Source organism: Metarhizium acridum (genome assembly GCF_019434415.1).
Source record: "Metarhizium acridum strain ARSEF 324 chromosome Unknown scaffold_1, whole genome shotgun sequence".
Classification (NCBI taxonomy): domain Eukaryota; kingdom Fungi; phylum Ascomycota; class Sordariomycetes; order Hypocreales; family Clavicipitaceae; genus Metarhizium; species Metarhizium acridum.
Window position 1 is genome coordinate 3,541,813 of NW_027094015.1, and position 22,140 is coordinate 3,563,952.

At 47.5% G+C, this 22,140-nt stretch overlaps 8 protein-coding genes across 11 annotated transcripts; 4 read left to right on the top strand and 4 right to left on the bottom strand.

Moving 5' to 3' along the window:
• Window positions 1-26: 26 nt before the first annotated feature.
• Window positions 27-2,090, top strand: EFM5_1 (S-adenosylmethionine-dependent lysine methyltransferase). Of its 2 annotated transcripts, XM_066116507.1 has the most exons (9): window positions 27-212; window positions 270-283; window positions 336-398; window positions 464-558; window positions 624-715; window positions 770-911; window positions 978-1,136; window positions 1,194-1,529; window positions 1,586-2,090. In XM_066116507.1, exons 1-9 carry the CDS (start codon window positions 85-87, stop codon window positions 1,682-1,684), a joined length of 1,128 nt encoding a protein of 375 aa, XP_065978389.1. In that variant the 5' UTR covers window positions 27-84; the 3' UTR covers window positions 1,685-2,090. The 2 variants fall into 2 exon arrangements, with proteins under 2 accessions (XP_065978389.1, XP_065978390.1); XM_066116508.1 differs by having other exon boundaries at window positions 1,194-2,088.
• A 299-nt stretch (window positions 2,091-2,389) lies between these two features.
• On the top strand, window positions 2,390-3,126 carry EFM5_3 (S-adenosylmethionine-dependent lysine methyltransferase; the record flags this gene model as incomplete). Its single annotated transcript, XM_066116509.1, has 4 exons — window positions 2,390-2,412; window positions 2,474-2,698; window positions 2,774-2,890; window positions 3,012-3,126. The coding sequence occupies 2 exons, from the start codon at window positions 2,390-2,392 to the stop codon at window positions 2,676-2,678; spliced, it is 228 nt and encodes a 75-aa protein (XP_065978391.1). The 3' UTR covers window positions 2,679-2,698; window positions 2,774-2,890; window positions 3,012-3,126.
• Window positions 3,009-6,330, bottom strand: J3458_001063 (uncharacterized protein). The gene is made up of 7 exons (XM_066116510.1): window positions 6,076-6,330; window positions 5,772-6,019; window positions 5,471-5,707; window positions 5,304-5,414; window positions 4,458-5,236; window positions 4,168-4,401; window positions 3,009-4,097 (listed from the first exon to the last, which is right to left on the bottom strand). The coding sequence occupies exons 2-7, from the start codon at window positions 5,854-5,856 to the stop codon at window positions 3,996-3,998; spliced, it is 1,548 nt and encodes a 515-aa protein (XP_065978392.1). The 5' UTR covers window positions 5,857-6,019; window positions 6,076-6,330; the 3' UTR covers window positions 3,009-3,995.
• A 761-nt stretch (window positions 6,331-7,091) lies between these two features.
• On the top strand, window positions 7,092-9,838 carry RAD54_1 (DNA-dependent ATPase protein rad54). Its single transcript, XM_066116511.1, has 2 exons — window positions 7,092-7,227; window positions 7,291-9,838. The coding sequence occupies exons 1-2, from the start codon at window positions 7,217-7,219 to the stop codon at window positions 9,701-9,703; spliced, it is 2,424 nt and encodes an 807-aa protein (XP_065978393.1). The 5' UTR covers window positions 7,092-7,216; the 3' UTR covers window positions 9,704-9,838.
• Window positions 9,839-11,117: 1,279 nt separating this feature from the next.
• On the bottom strand, window positions 11,118-14,035 carry J3458_001065 (uncharacterized protein). 3 transcript variants are annotated; one of them, XM_066116513.1, is made up of 6 exons: window positions 13,754-14,035; window positions 13,334-13,607; window positions 12,571-13,208; window positions 12,190-12,498; window positions 11,678-12,061; window positions 11,118-11,612 (listed from the first exon to the last, which is right to left on the bottom strand). In XM_066116513.1, exons 2-6 carry the CDS (start codon window positions 13,572-13,574, stop codon window positions 11,424-11,426), a joined length of 1,761 nt encoding a protein of 586 aa, XP_065978395.1. In that variant the 5' UTR covers window positions 13,575-13,607; window positions 13,754-14,035; the 3' UTR covers window positions 11,118-11,423. The 3 variants fall into 3 exon arrangements, with proteins under 3 accessions (XP_065978395.1, XP_065978394.1, XP_007806476.2); XM_066116512.1 differs by having other exon boundaries at window positions 11,678-12,498; XM_007808285.2 differs by having other exon boundaries at window positions 12,571-14,035.
• A 1,674-nt stretch (window positions 14,036-15,709) lies between these two features.
• Window positions 15,710-17,046, bottom strand: J3458_001066 (uncharacterized protein; the record flags this gene model as incomplete). Its single annotated transcript, XM_007808284.2, has 2 exons — window positions 15,710-16,523; window positions 17,000-17,046. The coding sequence occupies 2 exons, from the start codon at window positions 17,044-17,046 to the stop codon at window positions 15,710-15,712; spliced, it is 861 nt and encodes a 286-aa protein (XP_007806475.2).
• On the bottom strand, window positions 16,959-22,066 carry J3458_001068 (uncharacterized protein). Its single transcript, XM_066116514.1, has 5 exons — window positions 21,755-22,066; window positions 21,589-21,691; window positions 20,665-21,523; window positions 20,039-20,598; window positions 16,959-19,888 (listed from the first exon to the last, which is right to left on the bottom strand). Exons 1-5 carry the CDS (start codon window positions 21,952-21,954, stop codon window positions 18,947-18,949), a joined length of 2,664 nt encoding a protein of 887 aa, XP_065978396.1. The 5' UTR covers window positions 21,955-22,066; the 3' UTR covers window positions 16,959-18,946.
• J3458_001067 (uncharacterized protein) lies at window positions 16,970-18,450 on the top strand. The gene is made up of 2 exons (XM_007808283.2): window positions 16,970-17,121; window positions 17,169-18,450. The coding sequence occupies exon 2, from the start codon at window positions 17,444-17,446 to the stop codon at window positions 18,371-18,373; it is 930 nt and encodes a 309-aa protein (XP_007806474.1). The 5' UTR covers window positions 16,970-17,121; window positions 17,169-17,443; the 3' UTR covers window positions 18,374-18,450.
• Window positions 22,067-22,140: the final 74 nt, after the last annotated feature.

A 22,140-nucleotide genomic window follows, 5' to 3' on the forward strand; every position in this document is an offset into this window, starting at 1 on the left:
CGCGCGACATAGCTTCTTGTGTCCAGGTTCAAGGTCGTCAAGGAGAGTGACTACTTCTCTTACCTCTAGCCTGGAACTGCAAAGATGTCCTATCCCCTGTACGCCGCACGGTCAGCCCGTCAAGCTACTCATAATGCAATTTGCCGACGTTTCGCCTCCGATATTTCGGTCACAAGAACCGGCAAACCCATTCTCCGAGTAGAAGGTGGACGGTTAGTATTACCACTAGTCCAAATAATCGCATCTCGCTGACCTATTCTCTGCTCTAGATCGTCCCTTGGAGGTATTAACATGCGTGCTACTCTACTTGAATGCAATGCTCACGGCTGGTGAAGGTCACACTGCAACAGTTTTCGGCGCAACTGGGCAATTGGGTCGGTATATCGTGAATCGATTGGGTAAGTTTTATGGCTTTTTATGACTTCAGTTGCCAGATAGTGAGATGCAATCTAACTTCATGAAGCTCGCCAGGGTTGTACAGTTGTCGTACCATTTCGTGAAGAAATGACGAAACGCCATTTGAAGGTGACAGGTGATCTTGGTCGCGTCGTCTTTGTCGTATGTTGAGTTCGCTTCCTTCTTCAGTGTCAAAGAACCTCTCCCCCTAAGTGATCTTGGAATAGGAATATGACTTACGGAACACGCCGTCGATCGAAGCAAGCGTCCGACATTCCGATGTTGTCTATAACTTGATTGGCCGAGACTATCCTACAAAGTGTGTTGCAAACCATCAGTCGCATGTCATACGCATAGCTAAGCCCTGGATCAGGAACTTTTCTCTCAATGACGTCCACGTGGAGGGCACCGAACGAATCGTCGAAGCAGTCGCGAAATACGATGTTGATAGATACATTCATGTCTCCTCTCACAGCGCCAACCTGCAATCTGCCTCCGAATTTTACGCCACCAAGGTCAGTCATTCCTCATTTCCTTTCTGGTCTTGCTGAGCTGAACCTCACACGCGCTATTTGTCTCAGGCTCGGGGCGAACAAGTGGCCAGACGTATTTTTCCGGAAGCTACTCTCGTTAGACCAGCACCAATGTTCGGTTTCGAGGATAACCTCCTACTTAAACTTGCCTCTGTTCTTAACCTTTTCACTGCCAACAATATGCAAGAAAAATTTTGGCCAGTCCACGTAAGTTCCAACCCCTTCCCTTGCGGACCTGATTGAATGATAATGATACTTTCGTAGTCAATCGATGTCGGCGCCGCATTGGAAAAAATGCTCTACGATGATTCCACAGCCGGTCAAACATTCGAACTTTATGGACCCAAAGAGTATAGCATGAGACAAATTGCTACTATGGTGGATAAAGAAATCTATAAGCAGAGACGCCATATCAATGTTCCCAAACGCATCCTCAAGTCAATTGCTGGAATGTTGAACAAAACGCTTTGGTGGCACACAATGTCGGCAGACGAGGTTGAGCGCGAGTTTATGGACCAAGTTATCGACCCCACGGCTAAGACTTTTAAGGATCTTGGTATTGAACCGGGAGATATTGCAAACTTCACATATCACTACCTGGTTGGTCCTTCATGATGTGTGCAACGCTCTGCATTCGATAGCTAACGTCACTCTAGCAAGGATTCAGAAGCCAGAACTACTACGACTTGCCCCCCGCAACAGAAAAGGAGAAACGAGAGGACAAGAAGTATATTCATGTGCTGGATGAGCTGTAGCTCAGCATCGCAAGTCCGAAGTAGGGAAACCTTCGAAAACATGCCAGAGACTTCCTTGGAGTCTCTGTGAAAATTTGAGGTTTTAGCAATACCATACCCATGGGAAAGACATGTATATAAGACAGCCCCAGCTGGGTTAGTGTGTCGCATCTTGTTGTACAGTTTTCTTTTCTCCCATTTGTCGTTGTTAGAGCTTCCCCATTGGCTATATGGCCTTTGTGTGATCATTGAAAGCAATTACAGGCTTGCTAGGACACATTAGTCATGAAGATCGCAGTAATATTGTAGAGTGGTTCGTGCGGAGTTGGGAAAGCTTCCAAAGCCTGCCGGATCACAATCGCATGCAAGATATTATATAAAATGTGCCAAAGGCGATCTTTTGATGCCCTTTGATTTCATCCACGCCATCCTGCTGTCCGCTTTTCTTCATAGACACTAAAGTTCCTGGGTTCATACGCCAGAACGTTGAGTGACTGGCAATTGGAGTGCCTATCTATTACTCGTAGCTAGTAGGATGCTACAGAGTGTACCCCCACAAAACGGTGGAGCTAAGCCGGTCAGACTCTCATTTACCCACCCACACTCCTGGTGCGAAGTCCTGATAAATCCAGATTGAGCTATATCTTTCGTTGTCGCTACTGGGCCTGAGATTGCTCTTGGTATACGGAGTACCTACGCATAAATTGACCCCTACTTACACTCATTATGGAAGATAACGATGAGCCAATGTGAGCATTTCATCCCTCGAGTGTTTGTGGTCACCGAAGTAACAAAGTTTACTTGGCTCAGAACTCTCTCTGCCCATGCTCTTGCAGCTTTGGCCGAATTTAACGCCGAAAGAGATGCCCATCAGTCCAAATACCAAGAATTGAAAGCTCAGTCTGAAGATTACGCACAACTCTCTATGACGGCCTTCACAGAAGACTGGAATGAATCACAATTTTGGGTATGTTTCTGGGCGGAGGTTCATTATTGCCACTCAAGTCGTACTTAGGAGCAAACTGGCCAAAATCGGTAATGTTTGTTGTACACATAACTACGCCATAGAGCTATTGTTAACTCTTGGCTTTTTGCCACAATGAGCTATAGTACTCCGACGAAACAGCTGAAGTATTAGCCAATGAACTACTGGAAGCATCTAACCCGAAGACACGCATTGGTGTTGCATCGGCACCAAGCGTATTTATAGCACTTCGCAATATATTAGTGAGTATTCCCCTCTCGCTCTCCTCACAACTTGTCAGGCAGATCTTGAGAAACAGAATAGCTGACCATCTTACCCAACTTGCCATGGCCTTGCCCTGGCTGTGGGTATTTATTCAAGTAGCGAAAACTCCCGGCGAGTGATCGTCCAAAGATCGTTCTCTTAGAGCATGATCCTCGTTTTGGGGTGTTTCCCGAATTTGTCTACTATGACTTCCAGCAACCTCTAAAGCTTCCCAGTAAGTCTCAGAAATAACCATTTGAATGATTCGGACTCAGTCCATCGACTCGGCTCTTTGTGTGTGTTCAAGACTCCGGTCTTCCCAGTTGAACACGTATGCACCACACTTATTTCTGGTTAACAAAGCTGACATACCAGGTAGATGAGTTGAAGGGAAGTCTAGACTGTATCATATGTGACCCACCATTTCTTAGTGAAGATTGCCAGACAAAAGGTGTGTATGGAGCTGTTGGGTCCTTTGAATCTACGTTTGTCTCTAGCACTTTAACATATCTTCTTCTTCTAATCGTACATACTACCTTTTACAGCTGCTCTTACTACCCGATGGCTTCTGAAGACTTCCGAATCCGGTTCCCAAAAGCCAAGAGTCATTGTTTGTACCGGAGAACGAATGAAGGACCTAGTGACCCGAGTTTATCGACCCCTAGGCGTACTCGCTACGACTTATGAGCCGAGGCACGCCAGAGGCTTGAGCAACGAATTCTATTGTTACGCAAATTTCGAATGTTCATCATGGCTTTGGAGACCCTGAACTCTTTCACAAGCCACATATCGTCCAATAGCACCCGGGAGTCTCACTCTGCTTTCTGTATCTTTCTTTCTTTTCTAATCCAACCAGATGAAGAGTTAGGTAATACTGAAACCAGAAACGGCACTACTAGACATTATCGGATCTGGAAACGTCTTATTGCACATGAAAGGCGTGCGAAGATTAATGGAGTATTATACCTCGAACTCTCCAATATTCTCCGCTGCCCGCCTCGAAAAGAGGGGGGGGGGATTATTCAAGGGATCTCGAGTTAGTTTACATACGGGATTTGCCGTTGGCAGTCTATAAACCAAAATACACAATAGTTTCCATGGCTTTTAGGCTAAAGAGCGGATGATATAAAACAGCAAATAAGCCTGAGCCCCCAAAACTTCAGAAATTGTAGCCAGCTCCACTTTATGATCGTTGAATTTGAACCACTGTGAATAGCAAACTCATCAGCTTTAGACGCTTTGGAGTGGATTTACAGGTCGAGAATGATAATCTTACCTGATCGCCGACACGACAGTACGATACATAATGACCAGTCTCGATTTCTCCGACGTGCACTATAACACTCAAGAGATCATACATACATGATCTCTCCAACTCCAAGGTTTCGCGGTTATCCCGGCTGCGACCTCTGTTCGTATAAGGCAGCATGTTCAGTTGCAACGGAAACTGAACCGTGTGGTCGATCTTGGATGCGGCTCGATCATGTCTGCCTTGCTTGTATTCAAAACGCTGAAGAGGCGTATTAGCCATCAACCAAGCACTGATTCCCGGAATGAAGCTGTTACCTTAAGCTGTATCGAAAGGACGTTGGGTAGTCGTTTGATGCTTGTATATCTCTTTGCTTGTTGAGTGGATGAGCAGCTGTGACACCTATACTCGCATTTGTCAAATTTGACATATTCCTCATCTAGACAATCATTCAATGTCAAAACTGGTGCTTTTTGTCCAGTTTTCTTGGCCTTTCGCTGCATCAAAGTGTCCAAGCCCAAGCTGAGATCTAAGAAAGACTGTACTGTGTTTGTGGTGCCTTTGCAGTTCTGGCAAGTTGTTGTCGTCTGCATCTTACCATAAAATGTTTGATGAATGATACAGTTGCAACTATGCTCGGAACCAATCTCTGGTCTCTTTCCGTCACCATTGCGCTCATGAAGTTCCTCTGCCAGAAACTGGAAAAACTCATGAGCATCTTGCTCCCTCGTAGTGACAAGATTTTCAAATGCCTTTTTCTCCGATATCCAGAAGCCTGATAGTATGTTTGCGGCAGTGTACCCGTTGGTGTTCTCCAGAGCGTAAAAGTCTTGAAACATGTCATCCATAGCGCAGCTTAAGCAGTGTGAAACAGTACAGTCATTGCTCTGATGCCCATCACTAAGATAAAAATTTCTCAATAGTGGGTTATGCAGAAAGCTTTGAAGAACAACATTTTGATAGCAGGTGGCACCTGCATTGTAAATGCCTCGTAGGCCATTGGCTCGACAAGACGCTGTTGTTGTGTTAGAACTGATATAGCGGGAATCGTCCTTAATAGAATCAGTAAAAAGTTCGTCGTGCTTTCTCTTTCGTCCTTTACAATATGCCAAGGTCAGTTTCCAACGAAAGACCTGTGCATGAGCTTGAAAAGGGAGGCTGACCTGAGAATGAACCTGTCCCGATCTTGCGCACACGAAGTTCTTCTAACGTCGGGTCCCACACGAGGTCATCACATATCTGGCAATACAGAGATCCGCTTCGGGAATCCACATCTAATACCAAGTCAGTTAACCAAGCAGTCGCTAGGAATTTTCGACTTCGAACTTACAGAACCTGTGAGATTTTTTTGTTCCATGTCTAAGACGGTCTTCTTCAGTGACAGTAGTTGGACACTGGAGGCAGAGATAGTTCGATGTCAATGATGTAATTGGTCGACCTTCCTGGTTCGTTGATGTCTGAGGGACAATCGGGGTCGAGTCGAAGATACCACGGAGTATCATTTTGTAATGTGCAATGGAGCTATTCATGACTTCTTGACCCTGGGACAGTAGAAGTTGGACATGTTCTATATTACCGTTAGAACATGTCACCCAATGATTGCATATTCAATATTGAGCGTATTTCCATACCACACCCAAACATTGGTATTCCAGGAACCGGTGACTTGACTTTGGCATTCTTCGGAGAGGCCGGTGTCGTAGGACGCGTAGACATCTTTGATATACGGGAATTGTTTATAGCAGTGCTAGTCAAAAGGTAGGTTGCAACTTGCTATGATAGTAGTCTCGCATTAGATTGTTCCGAATGGCCACTCGTGATCGCTGGCAAGCTGTCGTAGCAACGCTCGAGGTTCGCAGAAACGAGTCAACGAAAATCTCTGGGCTAGACTCGTTAGCTCAAGTTGGAGTTTTGGGGTGGGAAAACCATGCTCACGTAAGAACAACATGAGCTCGTTGTTCGCTCGTAGTAGTGAATTTATGGCGGAGTTCCAAGCTTGACATCAAACAACGGGTGCACCGATCGCCGACGTATTGAGGGGAAATAAAGGCGGCCAGCCTAAATTCAACCCAGAATCTCTTGTTTGCCTTCCGAGGCTTCAAACCGAAGCGTGTAGCTTGCTTGGGGGGATGGAATGTCATAGGAAGGTCGCTAATGATGAGCCGCTAGGAACGCTAACCTGCAATCGATAAAGATAGGCGGCCGATGAGTAGCCCACGCTGGACTGCGGCAGCCAGAGTACTTAAGTTCCTACCTACCTACGCGCGCGGCCCCTAGTTTTAGTAATAATATAATTATTATAAGATAAGTCTTAAATATCTTTGAAGCATTATTTATTATAAGATAATTAATTAAAAAATTTTACTTAATATATAAACTTTTAATAATTAATAATAATTTAAGACTTATCTTAGAATAGTTTTACTATTACTAAAACTAGGGGCTGCGCGCGTAGGTACCTACTCACCAGGTACCTACTAGGTAGAGGGTATCTATAGACGGAACGAACTGCATATGAACCCAAAAGATAGGAGTACGAAGGCTACCTAGGTAGGTAGCTTGGGATATTTTAGCATCAATAGACCTGTTTTTCCACACAAGCCAATTTAATTTATGTCACATCCCCTAAATGCAGCGAAGGCCGCAGTGAGGTCGCGACAGGGAATTTAAGCCAATTAAAAACCAGAAATCAAAAGATACTAAATCTTACACTTGATTTACATGATAATAAAAGTATTAATAAGCTTTTAAGTTATAAAGAGCTATTACACACCAGTTGACGTTATAACCGGACCTTTATTAGGCCTAACATAAGCTACCACTAAAGTCACTTGAGGTTGCCGGCTGCTAGCAGAGCGTTGTGGATTCCGTGTCGCTGCATTTATTAGGGGATAAGTTACTACCACCTAGAATGACTCTGTGCAACGTGAGAAAGGCGGACAATACCAAGCCAAAAAGTCCGCGGTCACGTGCCGTCGTGACCAGGCAAACGCGTCAAACGCGGTCGTAGCCAGTTCCTCTCCGTCTCGCTGCTCATGATTTCCACCCATGCCGTTCATTAAGCATATAAACAGAAATGGCGCCTACGTAAGCAATTTCTCTTTGCCATTCGTGAATTGAGCATGATTTCTAATTAACAGAGCCGTTTAGAGCATCTACCCCCTCTGGCCAGACAGACCAAAGATTGCCCCCAACGCGTCACCATTCCAGTTCGAGTGCTCTTGGCAAACTATACCAACCATTCAAATGTCCTGGTGTAGCTTCCCCAAGGACCTCTTCATTGGACAGATCATCACGGAAACGAAGAAGGGTAGACTATTCTGGCACAGATGGTGATTCCACGGAAGACAAATCCTACACCAACAATGATCGTTTAGCTCTCGCAACACGGGATGTCAATAAATATCCCGTCTACAGAGCGAAAGAGAAGCATCTTGTTTTTCGCAAGGCATTTTCTGTGCCCCTCAAGGATAAGGATGCCGCTTCATACAACCCAAACAGACCGCCTCCCACTTTGGGCTTAAGGCAAGGCGCTGTGGTTTCTCCGAGGCCGTTGCATGATCCAAGTGGCGAGTTCGCGATCGTACTATATGACCCAACGGTTGATGGAAAGACCGACAACAGTCAGGAGTCCGAGAAGATGAATACCACAATAAAAGACATTCAGAAGCCGCAATTGGACGCCCCACTAGTCCATAAAAGCTTAGCAGAAATTCTAGGCATCAGAAAGAAGGTGACCAAAGAACAGTCTCAGGTACCTGTTGTTTTAGATCCAAAGCTCGCAAAGATTCTTCGACCACATCAAGTTGAAGGCGTCAAGTTCATGTATCGCTGTGTTACTGGAATGATTGAAGAGAAGGCAAACGGCTGCATTATGGCCGATGAAATGGGGCTGGGGAAAACGCTGCAATGCATAACTCTTATGTGGACTTTACTTAAACAGTCGCCTGAAGCGGGAAAGCCGACAATTCAAAAAGCAATCGTGGTTTGTCCAGCAAGTTTGGTCAAAAATTGGGCGAATGAGCTGACTAAATGGCTGGGTGCTAATGCCATCACGCCGTTTGCTATCGACGGAAAAGCTTCCAAAGAAGAATTAACAAGACAACTCCGACAATGGGCCATTGCTTCTGGTCGATCAGTTACCAGGCCAGTTATCATTGTGTCATACGAAACCCTCAGGCTCAATGTTGAAGAGTTGAAGCACACCAAAATTGGTTTGCTCTTTTGTGACGAGGGTCATCGACTCAAAAATAGCGACAGTAATACTTTCAACGCACTGAATAGCCTTGATGTTTCTCGAAGGGTTATTCTCACCGGAACGCCGATTCAAAATGATCTGACGGAGTACTTCTCCCTTACAAGCTTTGCTAATCCAGACTTGCTGGGATCACGTTTAGAATTCCGAAAACGGTTTGAAATCCCAATTCTTCGTGGGCGAGACGCGGATGCTTCCGAATCAGATCGCCAGCGTGGAGACGAATGTACAGCAGAGCTTCTCGGAATAGTGAACAAATTCCTTATCCGCAGGACCAACGATATACTGTCGAAGTATTTACCTGTCAAGTACGAACACGTGGTGTTTTGCAGTATCTCTCCATTTCAGGCAAGCCTGTATAATTACTTCATCACTAGTCCCGACATCCAAGCGTTGCTCCGAGGGAAAGGAAGTCAGCCATTGAAAGCCATCAATATTTTAAAGAAGCTATGCAATCACCCGGATTTGCTTAATCTGAGCGACGATCTGCCTGGGTCTGAATGTTGTTTCCCTCCAGAATACACACCGAAAGAAGCTCGTGGTCGAGACCGTGACGTAAGACCTGAGTACTCGGGGAAGATGATGGTGCTAGATCGAATGCTGGCTCGGATACGGCAAGATACCAACGACAAAATTGTGCTCATTAGTAACTATACCTCAACATTAGATCTATTCGAGCGCCTATGCCGGTCTCGACAGTATGGTTGTCTTCGACTTGATGGCACGATGAACGTGAACAAGCGCCAGAAACTTGTGGATCGCTTCAACGACCCGAATGGCGAAGAGTTTGTCTTCTTGCTCAGCAGCAAGGCGGGTGGATGCGGCATCAACCTAATTGGAGCAAACCGCCTGGTACTTTTTGATCCCGATTGGAACCCTGCGGCCGACCAGCAAGCATTAGCTCGAGTCTGGCGTGATGGCCAGAAGAAAGACTGCTTCGTTTACCGTTTCATTGCAACTGGTACGATCGAGGAGAAGATCTTTCAACGTCAATCACACAAGCAAAGTTTGTCATCTTGCGTTGTTGACTCGGCGGAAGACGTTGAAAGACATTTCTCCCTCGACAGTCTCCGAGAGCTATTCCAGTATCGACCAAATACCACAAGCGACACGCATGACACGTTTAAATGCAAGAGATGCAAGCCAAATGGCAAGCAACACGTGAAGGCTCCAGCAACCCTGTACGGAGACACGAGCACCTGGAATCACTTTGTCAATATGTGCCTACAGTCCATTCAGGATCTGCTTTTGAGGCAGGAGCATGGTCTAGGGCAGGTTTCGGCAGTGTTCCAGTACATATCACACTAGCTAGTCGACAGTATTATTATTATCATTATAGGTTACCCTAGAGCTAGTATAGGCTTCTAGTACTTCTATAACTAATTCAAGCGGGAAAACCCTTTATATGGGAAGAACAAGTCGACAGTAATTATTATATTAAGAAACATTGATGATGGGACTAGTACTGTGCCGATAAATGTCTTGAGACCAGGCTGCCACGTGCGTATGTAGTACATAGTACATGATATCTTAGTAGTACAGGGCACGTGATCCGACCCACAGACGCGAACTCTGATGTAAGTCAGCCCCGGAATGCCAATATTGCCCGAGCCAACTTGCTGTGGCCAGTCTCTTTGACTGAGCTGTCTTATGACTGGCAACTTCAAAGCATGCGCATTGCCATCCCCTAAAAGCAGCGAAGACTACAACTAGGTCACAGTATCCACAGGGCCCCGGGTAGCAGCTGGTGACGTCAAGTGACATTAATAATAGTGAAGATTATAGCGTTTATAATGTAGCGTTTTGTAACCTAGATTTTTATGGGTACTTATATTATCATATAAAGTGTTAAGGGATTAAGGTACCATGTAAACTCAAGCTTTCAATTGGTTGCTTATCCCCGCAGCTACATAATTGTAGTCTTCGCTGCTTTTAGGGGATATAATAGCATACTCGGAGCATAGACAGCGAAAGGCGACCATCATACCTCAACAGGCTTACATAGTCGTCTTCAGTGCACTTACTTTCCCGACCTGATTCCCGCCCTGCCACCGTATTATTCAGAGAGAATATCCAATAGTTACTACGCCACGTTAACCTAATCCAACCAAGAAGTTCGCTCCCGTTATCCAGTACGGCCGTACATTAAGATTCAAGCACAATGCCAGGCCAGGAAGCACACCAGCAAAACGCGTCGAATTTCTCGGCTTATTATCTGCAACAGCTCACACAAGAATTATCAGACGACATTGACAGACTGAGGGCTGCAGAAGACTTTAAGCCCGAATCTGTGTCTTTTTTGGTTCATGCCCTCCGACAGGGTGCTTCACAGTTTCTGATTGAGGACCAGAGTGTTACGGCACCTGTAAATCATTCCCAGCAAACCTCACACAATTGATACGCCCCGTCGTTGATATTTATTCCCCTGCAACAACTACCAGGCACTGTCTCCCTGTCTCGTCGGCCCAGCTGTTGGGTCACTTGGCTGGATTGCTCTACCTGCCCATGAATCTTCCTCATATACCGCAGATGGACATTTTCGTGAGAGGAGTCGGTTTTATTGTTGTATATTAGACCAGCAGTTAGCCACACCGATCCTATCACGCCGGTGTGATATTGAATTGAGAAGCTTGTATGGTACAATGAATGATATATATTTTGGCAGGAGACTTGATTCTGTCACGGGAATGCGGACTACATCACTCAAAATACTGGCAACATTGACGATAGATATGAACTCTTTTCATCCTACGTTAAATGCTTTCTATCTGCTTACCCAAAATCATGCCGCGCTATTCATTAGCAGGCAACCACCAGTTAGATATCCTGCAGCTCAGAATGGGTATCATAATAACATTCCACAAGGTCAGCGCCAATACAACCCGTGATCCAGAATGACTACTCCGACACGGATCCAGCATCCATAAAGTAATTTATCCCAAATGCGTTCAACGATGTCAAGAGATACTGACAGCTCTACATATCCCTTGCGAGCAACAAGCTTATGGGGCGCAGATCCCTTGGGTGATTACCCACAAAGTGCTGCTTTCTGCGAATCTTGCAGGCCTGCACGCTTCTCCCTGTGTGTTGCCCAACCTTTAATGGCTAGTACGAAAATCTCCCAAGCCATTAACAATCCTACCAATCCCATTGTGATTGTATACATGAACATGGCATCCAGATTATAGTGAATCATGCCGTCGATAGTGTCCGAGCTCTGAACCCGGTTGGTCAGCTTTTCATGACTTGCAGCATTTCCGTTTGTTAGCATCATTCACTTACACTAGCCATGAAGATGATTCCACCCGCAATGAGGCCAAAGGAGGTCAATAGCTCCGTAGGTGGGCGAGATGGTAGGACAGACTTGGGCGGTCGGAGGAACAAAAGAAAGTAGGTCAATACCCTAGCAAACGAAGCCCCCAATAACAAATCACCCCATTGTTTATGTACCATTGTCGATATCTCTGTCTCTTGGTGATGAGAGCTCATCATGATACCAAGTAGCAGAATGACAAGCGCCGGTATGGGGTTGAGGGAAAATTGGTATGTATCAGGGGATTTCCATTTCTCCATTGCTTCTTCGTCTGGCACACTTTCTGGGGCTGTACCTGCTGCGGTCGTATTCAGGAGACTTCTGATAGTAGACGACTCGATAAGCATACCGCACTACTACATCGTTAGTCACACAGCCTCGAGGGAAGGTAAGCACTTGCAGGAACCCTAAACCAGTAGCCGTGTGTGCTTGAGGCGGCACAATCGGTTGAGACAAGTGGAAAGCTTCACACCAGACTTACCATTCCTCCTCCTAAAAACAGCACAGTAATAGCCAAATGCTCCAGATCTTGGGAGCTCCATTCGCCACCCCAACTTCCCAAGTGCTCTAGAAAGATGTTTGTAGATCCGTAAAAGAAAATCAAGGCACTCTCAACGAACTCTGCCGATGGACACCGAGGTTTCTCGTGAAGATTGATGGGTCTGAGATTCCACGCCCAACCCACGTCCGCGAAACTTCCCGACCAGCGGCCCAAAGAAAATAGGCCAAGCCAAAGGAACACTCCTCCCTTGATCCAGTGTGCTAAGCCACTGAATATCGCTTTTCCTTCCTATGTTACGCAGAATGCATTAGATTGGAACCTCTTCGAAGGCCAAGTTTGCAAACCCAGAGGCATACTTACGAAAAAGCGCCCAAAGGTTATGATACCCGTGGTCAGTGCGATGAACCCAAATGGCAGAATGATCCGATCTGTAATTCTGTACACGAAGTCAAGATATACCCATATCCGTGATGAGATGACACGTATGGCTTTTCTTGGTATTGAGTTCTGCGACAAGAATGGCATCTCCACGGATTCAAGGGGATCCTCTCCAGCCTCGATGCCCTCGAAGTCCTTTTGTTGTTCATTCAGTGACATGTCTTCCCCGTCCAACGTCGAAACCGAATTGCTTCGAAGCGACTCTGTTCCAGGTTCCGTCCCTTGGCCACTATCGTTTGACAAGCGATGTTCTCTATCCTGGTACTGCATGGGTACCCGTTGCCAGTAATTCGTATGAGAGACAGAACTGCGTCCACCTGAACTGCAGCATCTTCGTCCCGCCATAGCACCTACTTGTCGCCCGACCAGGTGTATCAAGACCTGCGCAGACATGACGGCCGTGATAATCCAGCCAATTTTTTGATGGGAATTGTTTGGGTACAAATCTTCAGTTCGGGAGTTGTACATGACGCCCAACAAGACGCCAAACGCATTAACGGCGAGAAAGGCAAACTGTACGGCTAGAGTTACCTGAGAATGCGCGATGGAGAGCATGACGGCTAAGTGATTGCACAAGAATTAGCACGGTGCATTTGAGAAGGCTCTGCAGAACGAAACTCGTGTCCCGGCCTTTTGTCCCAGGCGACTCCAGGGAGTGAAAGGGGCTTATCAATGATGTACTCACCAATGGGCAGAACGAACACCCAGCCTATTACCATCAGTGAGATGTGACCATAAATCAGACCCCGGCCATTGGAAATTCCAAAGTACGTTGGAGGATAATCAGATCCATGCACTGCCATGGTATGATTCCCGTCATGTTCGGGTTTCATTCCCACATGGGCATGGGCTATTCCGACAAGGAAAAGCACATTAACCACGAGACGGCCTGTGGAGGCAAAATAAGAAGCAGCGGATCGTGACATTTGGCGATGCTATTCCTTTGTACCGTTCAACTGCTAATGGCGCGTAATTAGTGCTAATCTTATTCTCCATTCATCCGACTGTCCTCTTGTTGTTTCGCTCTGGCCACAATCACATGCCTCGATGATGGGAGCCCAGCGTATCATGAGCTACGCGCCCAAAAGCGTATTCTGAGACTTACCGGGTCGTCTGCTGAGTGGGACGTGAAAATTTAAAGGGCCCCTTTTCTGTAAATCCGAGGAAATACTGGGTGCAACACCGGCACCTAATTTGAGATAGGGGCTGGGGTGTCGTGGTTAGACGTATGGAGAGTATCTGAACCGTTTATTCGGCCGTAGCCGCCAAGGCTGAGGATATTTGTGCAAAGCTAATCGAAGATTGAGAGCGGTAAATAACCCCAGAGGACGGCAGTTCACAACATCAACCCGAACTCCCTACGAAAGAGCATGGCAAGAACGGCGACTGGCAGAGTAGTGGAGTGGAAATGAAATGAAGTGTCAACTGGTTTGGGTAGCCTTGCGACTTATACGCCAGCGAAACAACGTCATTGACGGTAGCTTCACTCCCGTGGGCGCCGAAGTCGGTTATAGCAATGAAGCACTAAGGTCAAATCATACATCGCTTGGCAAGGAACAGGGGTTTAATTCATTAATAGGAGGAGGAGAAGAAATGAATCGCATCCGCTTCCTCCGAAGCTTCCGAGCTTGAATCCTGTCATGATGCGACTTGCGGTCAGCGGAGCTGTAGTGAAGTACTCGATGTATTGTATGCAGGAGACATAGTAGGGTTCAGGAAACTGTGGTGGGGACAGCCGGGCTTCCGCACGGCTCCTGCCAGTATGACAACATCTGACAACACCTCACAACACCTGACCACACCTGACCAAGTGTACGCATGTGCAGGCTTGGAACTCTCCCGACTCTATAAACTCTTGGGGTTTAACTCAGCCCGTTTTCTCCGAATGAGTCAAATGCGCAAGGTTGGTCGGACGGGTGGGCGGGCGCTAGCTGCCTTACCAGTGTGTGTGTCGCCGATTGATCAGGCAATCAGGGTCCAGATGTCATTCTGTGAGCGGCACTTCAGGTGGCGTCAGCCATCCCCTCATACACATGACCGAGTAGCATGTTGCTTGTACCATTTGCTGATAACGTGCATCCGTGCAAGCCGGTGTCCCTCGCTCTTCGCTCCTCAATCTTCATCAAGTTGTCATTTTAGTGTAGTACACCAATCATTTTCACAAGCAGGTGCATGCACCTCGTGTGGTTGGGTGAGAACATAGCCGCCAACATTGAAGCCGCCAGAGCCTCATGAACTTAAACACGAATAGAGTCAAAACCTACCAGACCTCATACTCACATCAAGTACAGTTTGTGGACATAAGTATTTGACCACCCAACGGCGCTGATTGACTTCAAAGGGGTCAACTGTCGAATACACATGACGCCCCACTGTCGGTCCCGGGGCGCCGGGGCCGTCAACGTTAAACTTTGCATTCTAGAGCTTTCAGCCACGCACACACACACACTTGGTTCAGGGTATTCACCACCTGCTGCACCTACCAACCTAGGGTGGCGCTCGCAACCTTTACATCACAAATATTCTTACCCGTTGGCAACTAAAAGAGGCTCGCCCACTTGGTCGCTGACGGGTAGTACTTTGGTAGACGGCATCTGAGGCCGAGTCTCGACCATTCCGCCACACGTCATATTTCAAATGTCTTCCTACCAACCATTACCGACCTACTACCAGGTATGTAGGCAGATGATTAGTTCTACATATCGTCTGGTGTCATCTAACTACCTAGGTAGGTATATATTAGGTACTTAAATCAACTGCTTGTTTGCTGTTCTGCGCTCCTGGGGGAAGGAAAAGACTGGAAGACCTCGCAAAAAACGCGGGCCCTACAACGATGAATTGCACGGAGCTCTCGCTACCACCAGTGTCCCTGTCGAAGCAGAAGGGTTCAAATATGAAAGCTCTGGCTACCCAGTGTTAGCAACCTATTCAGAACAATTGTACATGTATTGAGTAAGTAGTCTCCTCGGTACCCCTATGGCGATGCATCCCAGTCCGCATCATGTATTCCAACAACACTTCAGAAAATGACACCACCATCTTCAAACCCAATTGAAACTTATCAAAGTGTTGACTTTTTTCGGTTCACCTGCCACAAGCCTCGGTCCTGTTTAATGACCGTGCCGTCGCTGGCGAGCTTTTCAAGAATTTGCAAAACACCGTTACAAGCCGCCTGGTGGAGTGCAACAGGAACGTCGCTATAGATGATCTTGACAAGGTCCATGGCAGACCATTTCGTACCGCTGGCATCTATTCCATCATCATCTCCCCGCATAGTTTGCAGAACCTGGTCCACTCTTTGTTGCCGGTGCTCAATATACTCGGTAATTTTGCCTGGCCCATCCTCCACGACCGGGCCATGGCCAGGATACGCCCTTCCGGAGAATAATTCTCGCATTTGGTGAAGGCTGCGCAGATACTCCGACATATCCTCAAACACAGCGGTACCTTGCCCAAGCACATTGTCGGCTGTAAACATGGCGTCCTCCTCGGCCAGCACAAATACCATATGGTCCTTGGTATGACCTGGTGTGTGAACGGCGGTTAAGTTGACGCCATCGACGTGGAATTTTTGGCCGTCTACAATTCCTTTGCGCCCCAGTTCAGGGTCATACTTGTGAATGGCCGCTTCTGGGGCTGCTGAAAGCACATCAGCAATGCCGCCAGTGTGGTCGTGATGCCAATGAGATACGAGTACCGTATCTACTGTCGCCTTCTCCTTGGCCAGGGTTGACCTGAGAGAAGCTATCCAAGCTGGTCGGCCTTCTCCTGTGTCGATCAGAATACGACGGGGCCCACGCCCAAGTAGATATGTATTCGTTCCCTGGAGTGTGAATTTACCAGGGTTCCCTCCAAGGATGCGAATACATAGAGGACTGAGCCGTTGAACATTTGGGAGGGGAGTTAGTTGAGTAGCCATGGTTCTGAATAGAGTCATAGACCTTGTGTTCCAGAGCGCCACATTCAGAGTTTGGAGGAAACAAGGCGTCGAAGCCAGCCGATATCAGTGACAAGACCCAGTGGAATAAAGAAGCAAAAATAGTCCGTGTTCGCAACTTCATGCATCTAGAATATAATTATCGTATAATTTACAAGAAAGGTGCATAACTGCCTCAGCTTAATGAAAGATCATCATGTTCGGTGCTGGTAGAGGGGCGGGGCATTCATTCTACCTCGGCTCTGGGGTTCCTTGCAGGCGAATCAGAGATACTCCCCTCCTAAGCAAGAACTTCACTTCATCACGGAGACACCCGGGCAAAGTTTGCAAGAGTGTTAATGTTCTTTTTTTTTTTTTTTTTTTTTTTTTTTTTCCTTAGGACACTTCGTAAAGAACTTTTGCCTCGCGACATACTCGGTAATATTAGACATTCCAACTGACGCTCCTACAGACATCGGCATCGTGAGCACGGGGTGTTCAGACCTCGGACACAGAAAGCATTTCGAGATCATTGATATCTCGCCGCACGTTTGACGGTCAGAAAGCAAGCAATCCATCCGTGGCACCTCTAATTAGAATATAGACCTTTTGTGCTGAACGCAATTACGTCGACTACTGCTCGACGTGTATCTGGCGGCTCCAGGCGCCTGTCGCAGCTCAGCCGTCTCTTAACACAACGTCCTTTACCTGCTCCAAAGTCGCCCCGGTATACAACAGCCTTCAGCTCTAAGCCTTGGGGTTCGCAGTGAGAGATCGTCAACTGCTAAAGTTCTGTCTGCAAATATTAACTACAAATGATCCTCCATCGGCGGGGCTGATCTTTGTTCGAATCGTTCACTAGGGCCTGCCAGATTTCAAATGTCTACCGACTTTTGGGCCGGCTACCTGAGCGGAGCAGTCGGCATCCTAGTCGGCAACCCACTCGATATCATGAAAGTTCAACTACAAGCCGGCAATACTCTCGTCAATGGCACGAGGCTCCAGGGTACCACTGCTCTGGTGACGGGGACAGCGGCTCCAGTGATTGGATGTGGTGCACTAAATGCCCTGCTCTTCGTATCCTACAATCGTTCCGAAAGTATTCTTCAAAAAGCGATCGGTTCAAGCTCAGACAAGAGTCTATGCGCGACATGGCTTGCAGGAGCAGTAGGTGGGCTTGCTACGTGGGTGGTGAGTGCTCCAACCGAGCTTGTCAAATGTCGTGCCCAGATGTCAGCATCATCTGAGAGCAGCTGGTGCATTGCACAGAACGTATGGAAGAGGCAAGGGCTTCGCGGTTTCTACTTGGGTGGTGTGGTTACAGCACTCAGAGACAGTATAGGATATGGGTTCTACTTCTGGTCCTATGAACTAGCTAGTAGGCATTGGCCCTCAAGCATGCAGAATGAAACTCCATCACTACGCCAAGAAGCCCCCAAGATCCTGCTATGCGGCGGACTTGCAGGTATCGCCACCTGGGCAAGTGTATTTCCCCTGGATTCAATCAAAACCCGAATCCAGACTCAACAATCAATCGTACATTCCCAAGCTGCTTCGACCAAACACAGCCCTGATACAGAGGGCTTCCAGTCGACGAAACGGCTTGGCTCTCTAGATGTTGTTCGAACCATGGCTAGGGAAGGAGGTCTGTCTGTATTCTTCCGCGGCTTGACTGTTTGCAGCATCCGTGCCTTCGTTGTCAATGCAGTACAGTGGGCTGTGTACGAATGGGTTATGGTGGAGTTCTGCAGAGATTACAAAAAGAGAAGAATAGTGCATGGGAGCAGTATGGTCGTGGATGAACACTGAAGCCCCCTCGAAATAGTGCATATATATACCTGCTTCCTGCGGTGTTGCGACAGAAAGAGTCGTCCGCCTCAACGAGACTTCCGCAGACGAACGGCGTGGTCCATCCGCATGCGGTTTGCTCTGTAGTAGTCACATAACTACTACCTAATCTCTGATATCGGGTAGGTGTCTTTCCTTCCACATTGGCAACAACTGCAACAACCAAGGGCGCGCGAGGAAAGATGGTCATGCCTAGCCGTGATATACTCTAGGGTATTCTACTCTCACATCAGGATTGCCTCGGCCTCGAGCAGATAAAATACTTCAAATGGTGACTGGTAGGATGCCATCATTATTATTCGCCTATGCTACTTCCCACTGCAAATTTTCACTACATCAAGTCCAAGAACCGAGACCCTGCGCGGGGGGCGATTATCAAGGAGGACAATTGTTCCAAATATTACTTCAATTTCCTCCCCATCACCTGGTGTGGTACAAAATATAACAGTAGACTATACGCATCAAGAAGCCAAAATTCAGACCGCCAGTCAGACACTCATTTACCAGGTGCCTGCAAGCAAATCATATTCTTCTTCATGTTCTGCATTCGTCCCCCCAGCCTTCCAATCCAGCGTCTTGTTGCCACTCGAGGCCTCGCTTGGTGAACCTTTGCAACCATTGGTCGATGGCATCTGCCGCCTGAGAAGCGACACTTTCTTCCGATTGCGCCAAAGAGCGGCTTGTAACAAGGATGTTTTCAGACCTAGCCACCTGGGACTCATCACGCTTTTTCCTCTTCCTCTCGCGTTCTGCCAGCCAATCCTTACGTCCCGCGATGTATTTAATGCTGTGCCCTAGTCCGACACTCTGTGGAGACAGTCGCTCACGTGTTCGGTCCATAGGTGGACCGACAAAAAACAGGACCCGGCCGGCACTATCATGTTGGAAGCCTTTCCGAATTTGGGGATGAAGTGCCTCGTTTATGTTATCTGGTAGCGTGTATACCTCCGGTGGTCGTGGAGGGTTGTAAACATTGGTAGGATTGCTACCATTGCCAGTAGATGCATTGAATGGTATTCGCCCATGCTGGGGTTGTTGATTATAATGCAGCGCAGCCTGACTAGCCATTGGCGGTGGGTGGGTAAATGCCGCCGGTGATGAAGAGTATGAAGACCCAAAATTATGCGTGTAGTTTGGTTGCTGCTGCTGCTGTTGATATTGCATGGGTCGAATCGACATCTGAGGAGTTACTGCGGCCTGCGGTGGTTGTGGGATGGGTACTGGTGTTTGCTGCATAACATGGCCAACGCCGGCGGGTGTTACTGGCTGAAAATGACCCGTAGCTTGCATGCTGTACTGGTTGACTTGGGATGGGGATGGAACTGGACCGGCAGCTTGCGGAAGTCTCACAGTAGGGTCCATAGACATTTCCGGTGTTACGGATGCTGCCGAGGGACGCGTAGCAGATTCAGATGACATATGCCTCGCAGTTGGCATAAGAGGCGGAGGGGGGGTTGGCTCGGGCGGAGGAGACTCCTAGCAGGATCAGTTAGCTATGACCGATTTTTGTTCCCCAATTTTTGCATGACGACAGGTTTAAGATACGGAGGTCAAGGCACCCATCAATTACTCCAACCAAGCGCAACGTGATTGCATCGTGGGATGGGCCACCACTATTCCACTCACATTTGCTTCAGGGGGGCGCCGATGAACAGCACCAACGATGGGCGGAGCGTTGGGGCTTCCCCAAGTTGGTCGAGGGAGATCGTCGGTATCCTTCGCGTCCTCGCGTAGAAGATGCTTGATGGGACTGGGCACCTTTCTCATGCGGCGTGGCACCTCAAACAAGTCCATTTCATAGTCCTTATCCCGTACTTCATCGGGCACACAACTCGCCCACGTCTTGATTTTATTGAAACGGAACCTCTCTTCGTTGTAACGTGACTCGCACACGTAGACGTCTTTGTCAGAAGGCAGTCCTCTTGGGCGGCCTTTATTAAAGCGGGTTACGAACATAACAAAGCATCGGTCCAATAGTTCGCTTATTTGGTGATCTCGATACTGGCCCGTTTTCACAACCTCGTGCTCGAAGAAGTGTTTTTCATATCGATGAACAGTTTGCTCAGGGCGATAATACCAGCAGGCATTAATCCATTTTTGGCCCGCACGGTCTTGCCACGTCCGAAATATTTGAGCAACAATTGGCTTAGCAAGATCATTTGGATTCCGAATATGAACCCAATCACCTATGATGAGGCCTGGTCAGTCTATGTTATCTAGTCTGCGGCTAGAGTGAAGTTGAGTAAACCTACCGACTTTCCAGCTCTGTCCATTATGCTGTATTTCAGAAAGGGGAAGTTTGCCGTCCTCATCCCTGAAATCATCGTCTGGTTTGGCTTTTTCCTGCTCCGCAAGAATACGTGATTGTGTCTGCAATTCCACGGCAGCAAGATACACCGGGCTATCATCTTCGTTATAAAGTTTCGCATTCTCGAACATCAATTCAATGTCCAATAGAAGGTCATCCACAGTCCGATACTTCTTTCGTTTTGCTTTCTTCTTGATGTTATCCAGAGCAATGGGATTGCTGATGCTTTGGTAATAATCAGGCATGGTTGTCTTGTCCGGCAACTTCTCAAAAGGTGTCACAAGAAGATTCCCTTCATCATCCTTGAACTTCCTAAGAGATCGGAGGATTGAAGAGATACGCGCTTCCGTCGGTGTTTGCACCATAGGCGGCCGACCTCTCTTTTTATATGCGTCATCCTCTTTATCGTCATCGGGTTCCTTGGGTCTGACGACGAAGGATTGACGACGACGACTGCGTGCTCCGCGTCGCTTCCGTCGTCTCTCATCGTCGTCTGAAGACTCTTCTTCATCGTCTGAAGACTCATCCTCATCTTCTTCATCCTCATCTTCTTCGGATGGAAGTGATGGCGAGTCTTCGACGGGAGGTAGCTCACCCAAATCAGGTAGTTTCGCATCATCGGGCGCTACGTCTCCCTTTGCGACTAGCTTTTGGAGCTGTTCGTGGAATATTTCTCGGAGGCGAACCGCGGCACCAAATATTGGCGCTGATGGACGATTGTATACTTGAGCATTGTGGCAGATCTGTGCAACGTCTTTGACGAACTCCGCAAAAGTCAAGTACTGTTTTTTTTGAATTTTACTCTGTTGGTAACGTTAGCACTCATTTTCGAGAAAAGTGTTTGCCAAAGTGATATGTTGCAACCTACTCGAATTGTGCTAAATGCAATTGGATCGGTAATCACTTCGAAGTAATCGGGGAGAGTACGACGGTTGGGAATACGTTGAAAGCCTGCTGCAAGTTCTTCACCACTATTCATTCGCATTAGCAAAATACCATAAATGCAAACATGGGCCTTGTATTTCTCAGCTTACTCTTCCTCAACGGTAGATAGGTGCGCCGTCAGCTGCTGTATGATCTGGAACATATTCTGATCTCCATCTTCAACAGCGTCGCCCTCTGTATCCGTATGTCCGCCACTGGAGCTGTCCTTCATCTCGACATCTAGTTCTACTTCCCTGACTTCGATTGATCCAGTTGCATCGTCTGGGCTGAGATCACGTACAAGCGACATCTTTGTTCAAGGGTTGGGGGCGCGGCCAGATGGACCGCGCAGTTTTTAGGTCGTGAAACAATCAGAAGCAATGGTCACTCACAGCTGTTTGCGCCGCGGCAGGTAGTAAATTGACGAAGCAGTGGGCTAAACTTGCGAGGAAACGCGAAATGCGCGTGAGGCGGCACATTCACGCCACATGCTGAC

Excerpts from the sequence above, each read along its gene's own strand:
- J3458_001068 (XM_066116514.1), bottom strand. The coding sequence starts at position 21,954 with ATGTCGCTTGTACGTGATCTCAGCCCAGACGATGCAACTGGATCAATC. Across the intron at positions 21,524-21,588 it reads TTGCATTTAGCACAATTCGA|AGTAAAATTCAAAAAAAACA; the intron begins GTAGGTTGCAAC and ends CGTTACCAACAG. Across the intron at positions 19,889-20,038 it reads GGCGCCCCCCTGAAGCAAAT|GAGTCTCCTCCGCCCGAGCC; the intron begins GTGAGTGGAATA and ends TGATCCTGCTAG.
- EFM5_1 (XM_066116507.1), top strand. The coding sequence starts at position 85 with ATGTCCTATCCCCTGTACGCCGCACGGTCAGCCCGTCAAGCTACTCAT. Across the intron at positions 912-977 it reads CCGAATTTTACGCCACCAAG|GCTCGGGGCGAACAAGTGGC; the intron begins GTCAGTCATTCC and ends TATTTGTCTCAG. Across the intron at positions 1,530-1,585 it reads ACTTCACATATCACTACCTG|CAAGGATTCAGAAGCCAGAA; the intron begins GTTGGTCCTTCA and ends ACGTCACTCTAG.
- J3458_001065 (XM_066116513.1), bottom strand. The coding sequence starts at position 13,574 with ATGTCACGATCCGCTGCTTCTTATTTTGCCTCCACAGGCCGTCTCGTG. Across the intron at positions 13,209-13,333 it reads GGTGTTCGTTCTGCCCATTG|CCGTCATGCTCTCCATCGCG; the intron begins GTGAGTACATCA and ends GCAATCACTTAG. Across the intron at positions 11,613-11,677 it reads GAATCATCTTCATGGCTAGT|AGCTCGGACACTATCGACGG; the intron begins GTAAGTGAATGA and ends AACCGGGTTCAG.
- J3458_001067 (XM_007808283.2), top strand. The coding sequence starts at position 17,444 with ATGTCTACCGACTTTTGGGCCGGCTACCTGAGCGGAGCAGTCGGCATC.
- J3458_001063 (XM_066116510.1), bottom strand. The coding sequence starts at position 5,856 with ATGTCTACGCGTCCTACGACACCGGCCTCTCCGAAGAATGCCAAAGTC. Across the intron at positions 5,708-5,771 it reads AATACCAATGTTTGGGTGTG|AACATGTCCAACTTCTACTG; the intron begins GTATGGAAATAC and ends ACGGTAATATAG. Across the intron at positions 5,237-5,303 it reads CGGGACAGGTTCATTCTCAG|GACGAAAGAGAAAGCACGAC; the intron begins GTCAGCCTCCCT and ends CATATTGTAAAG.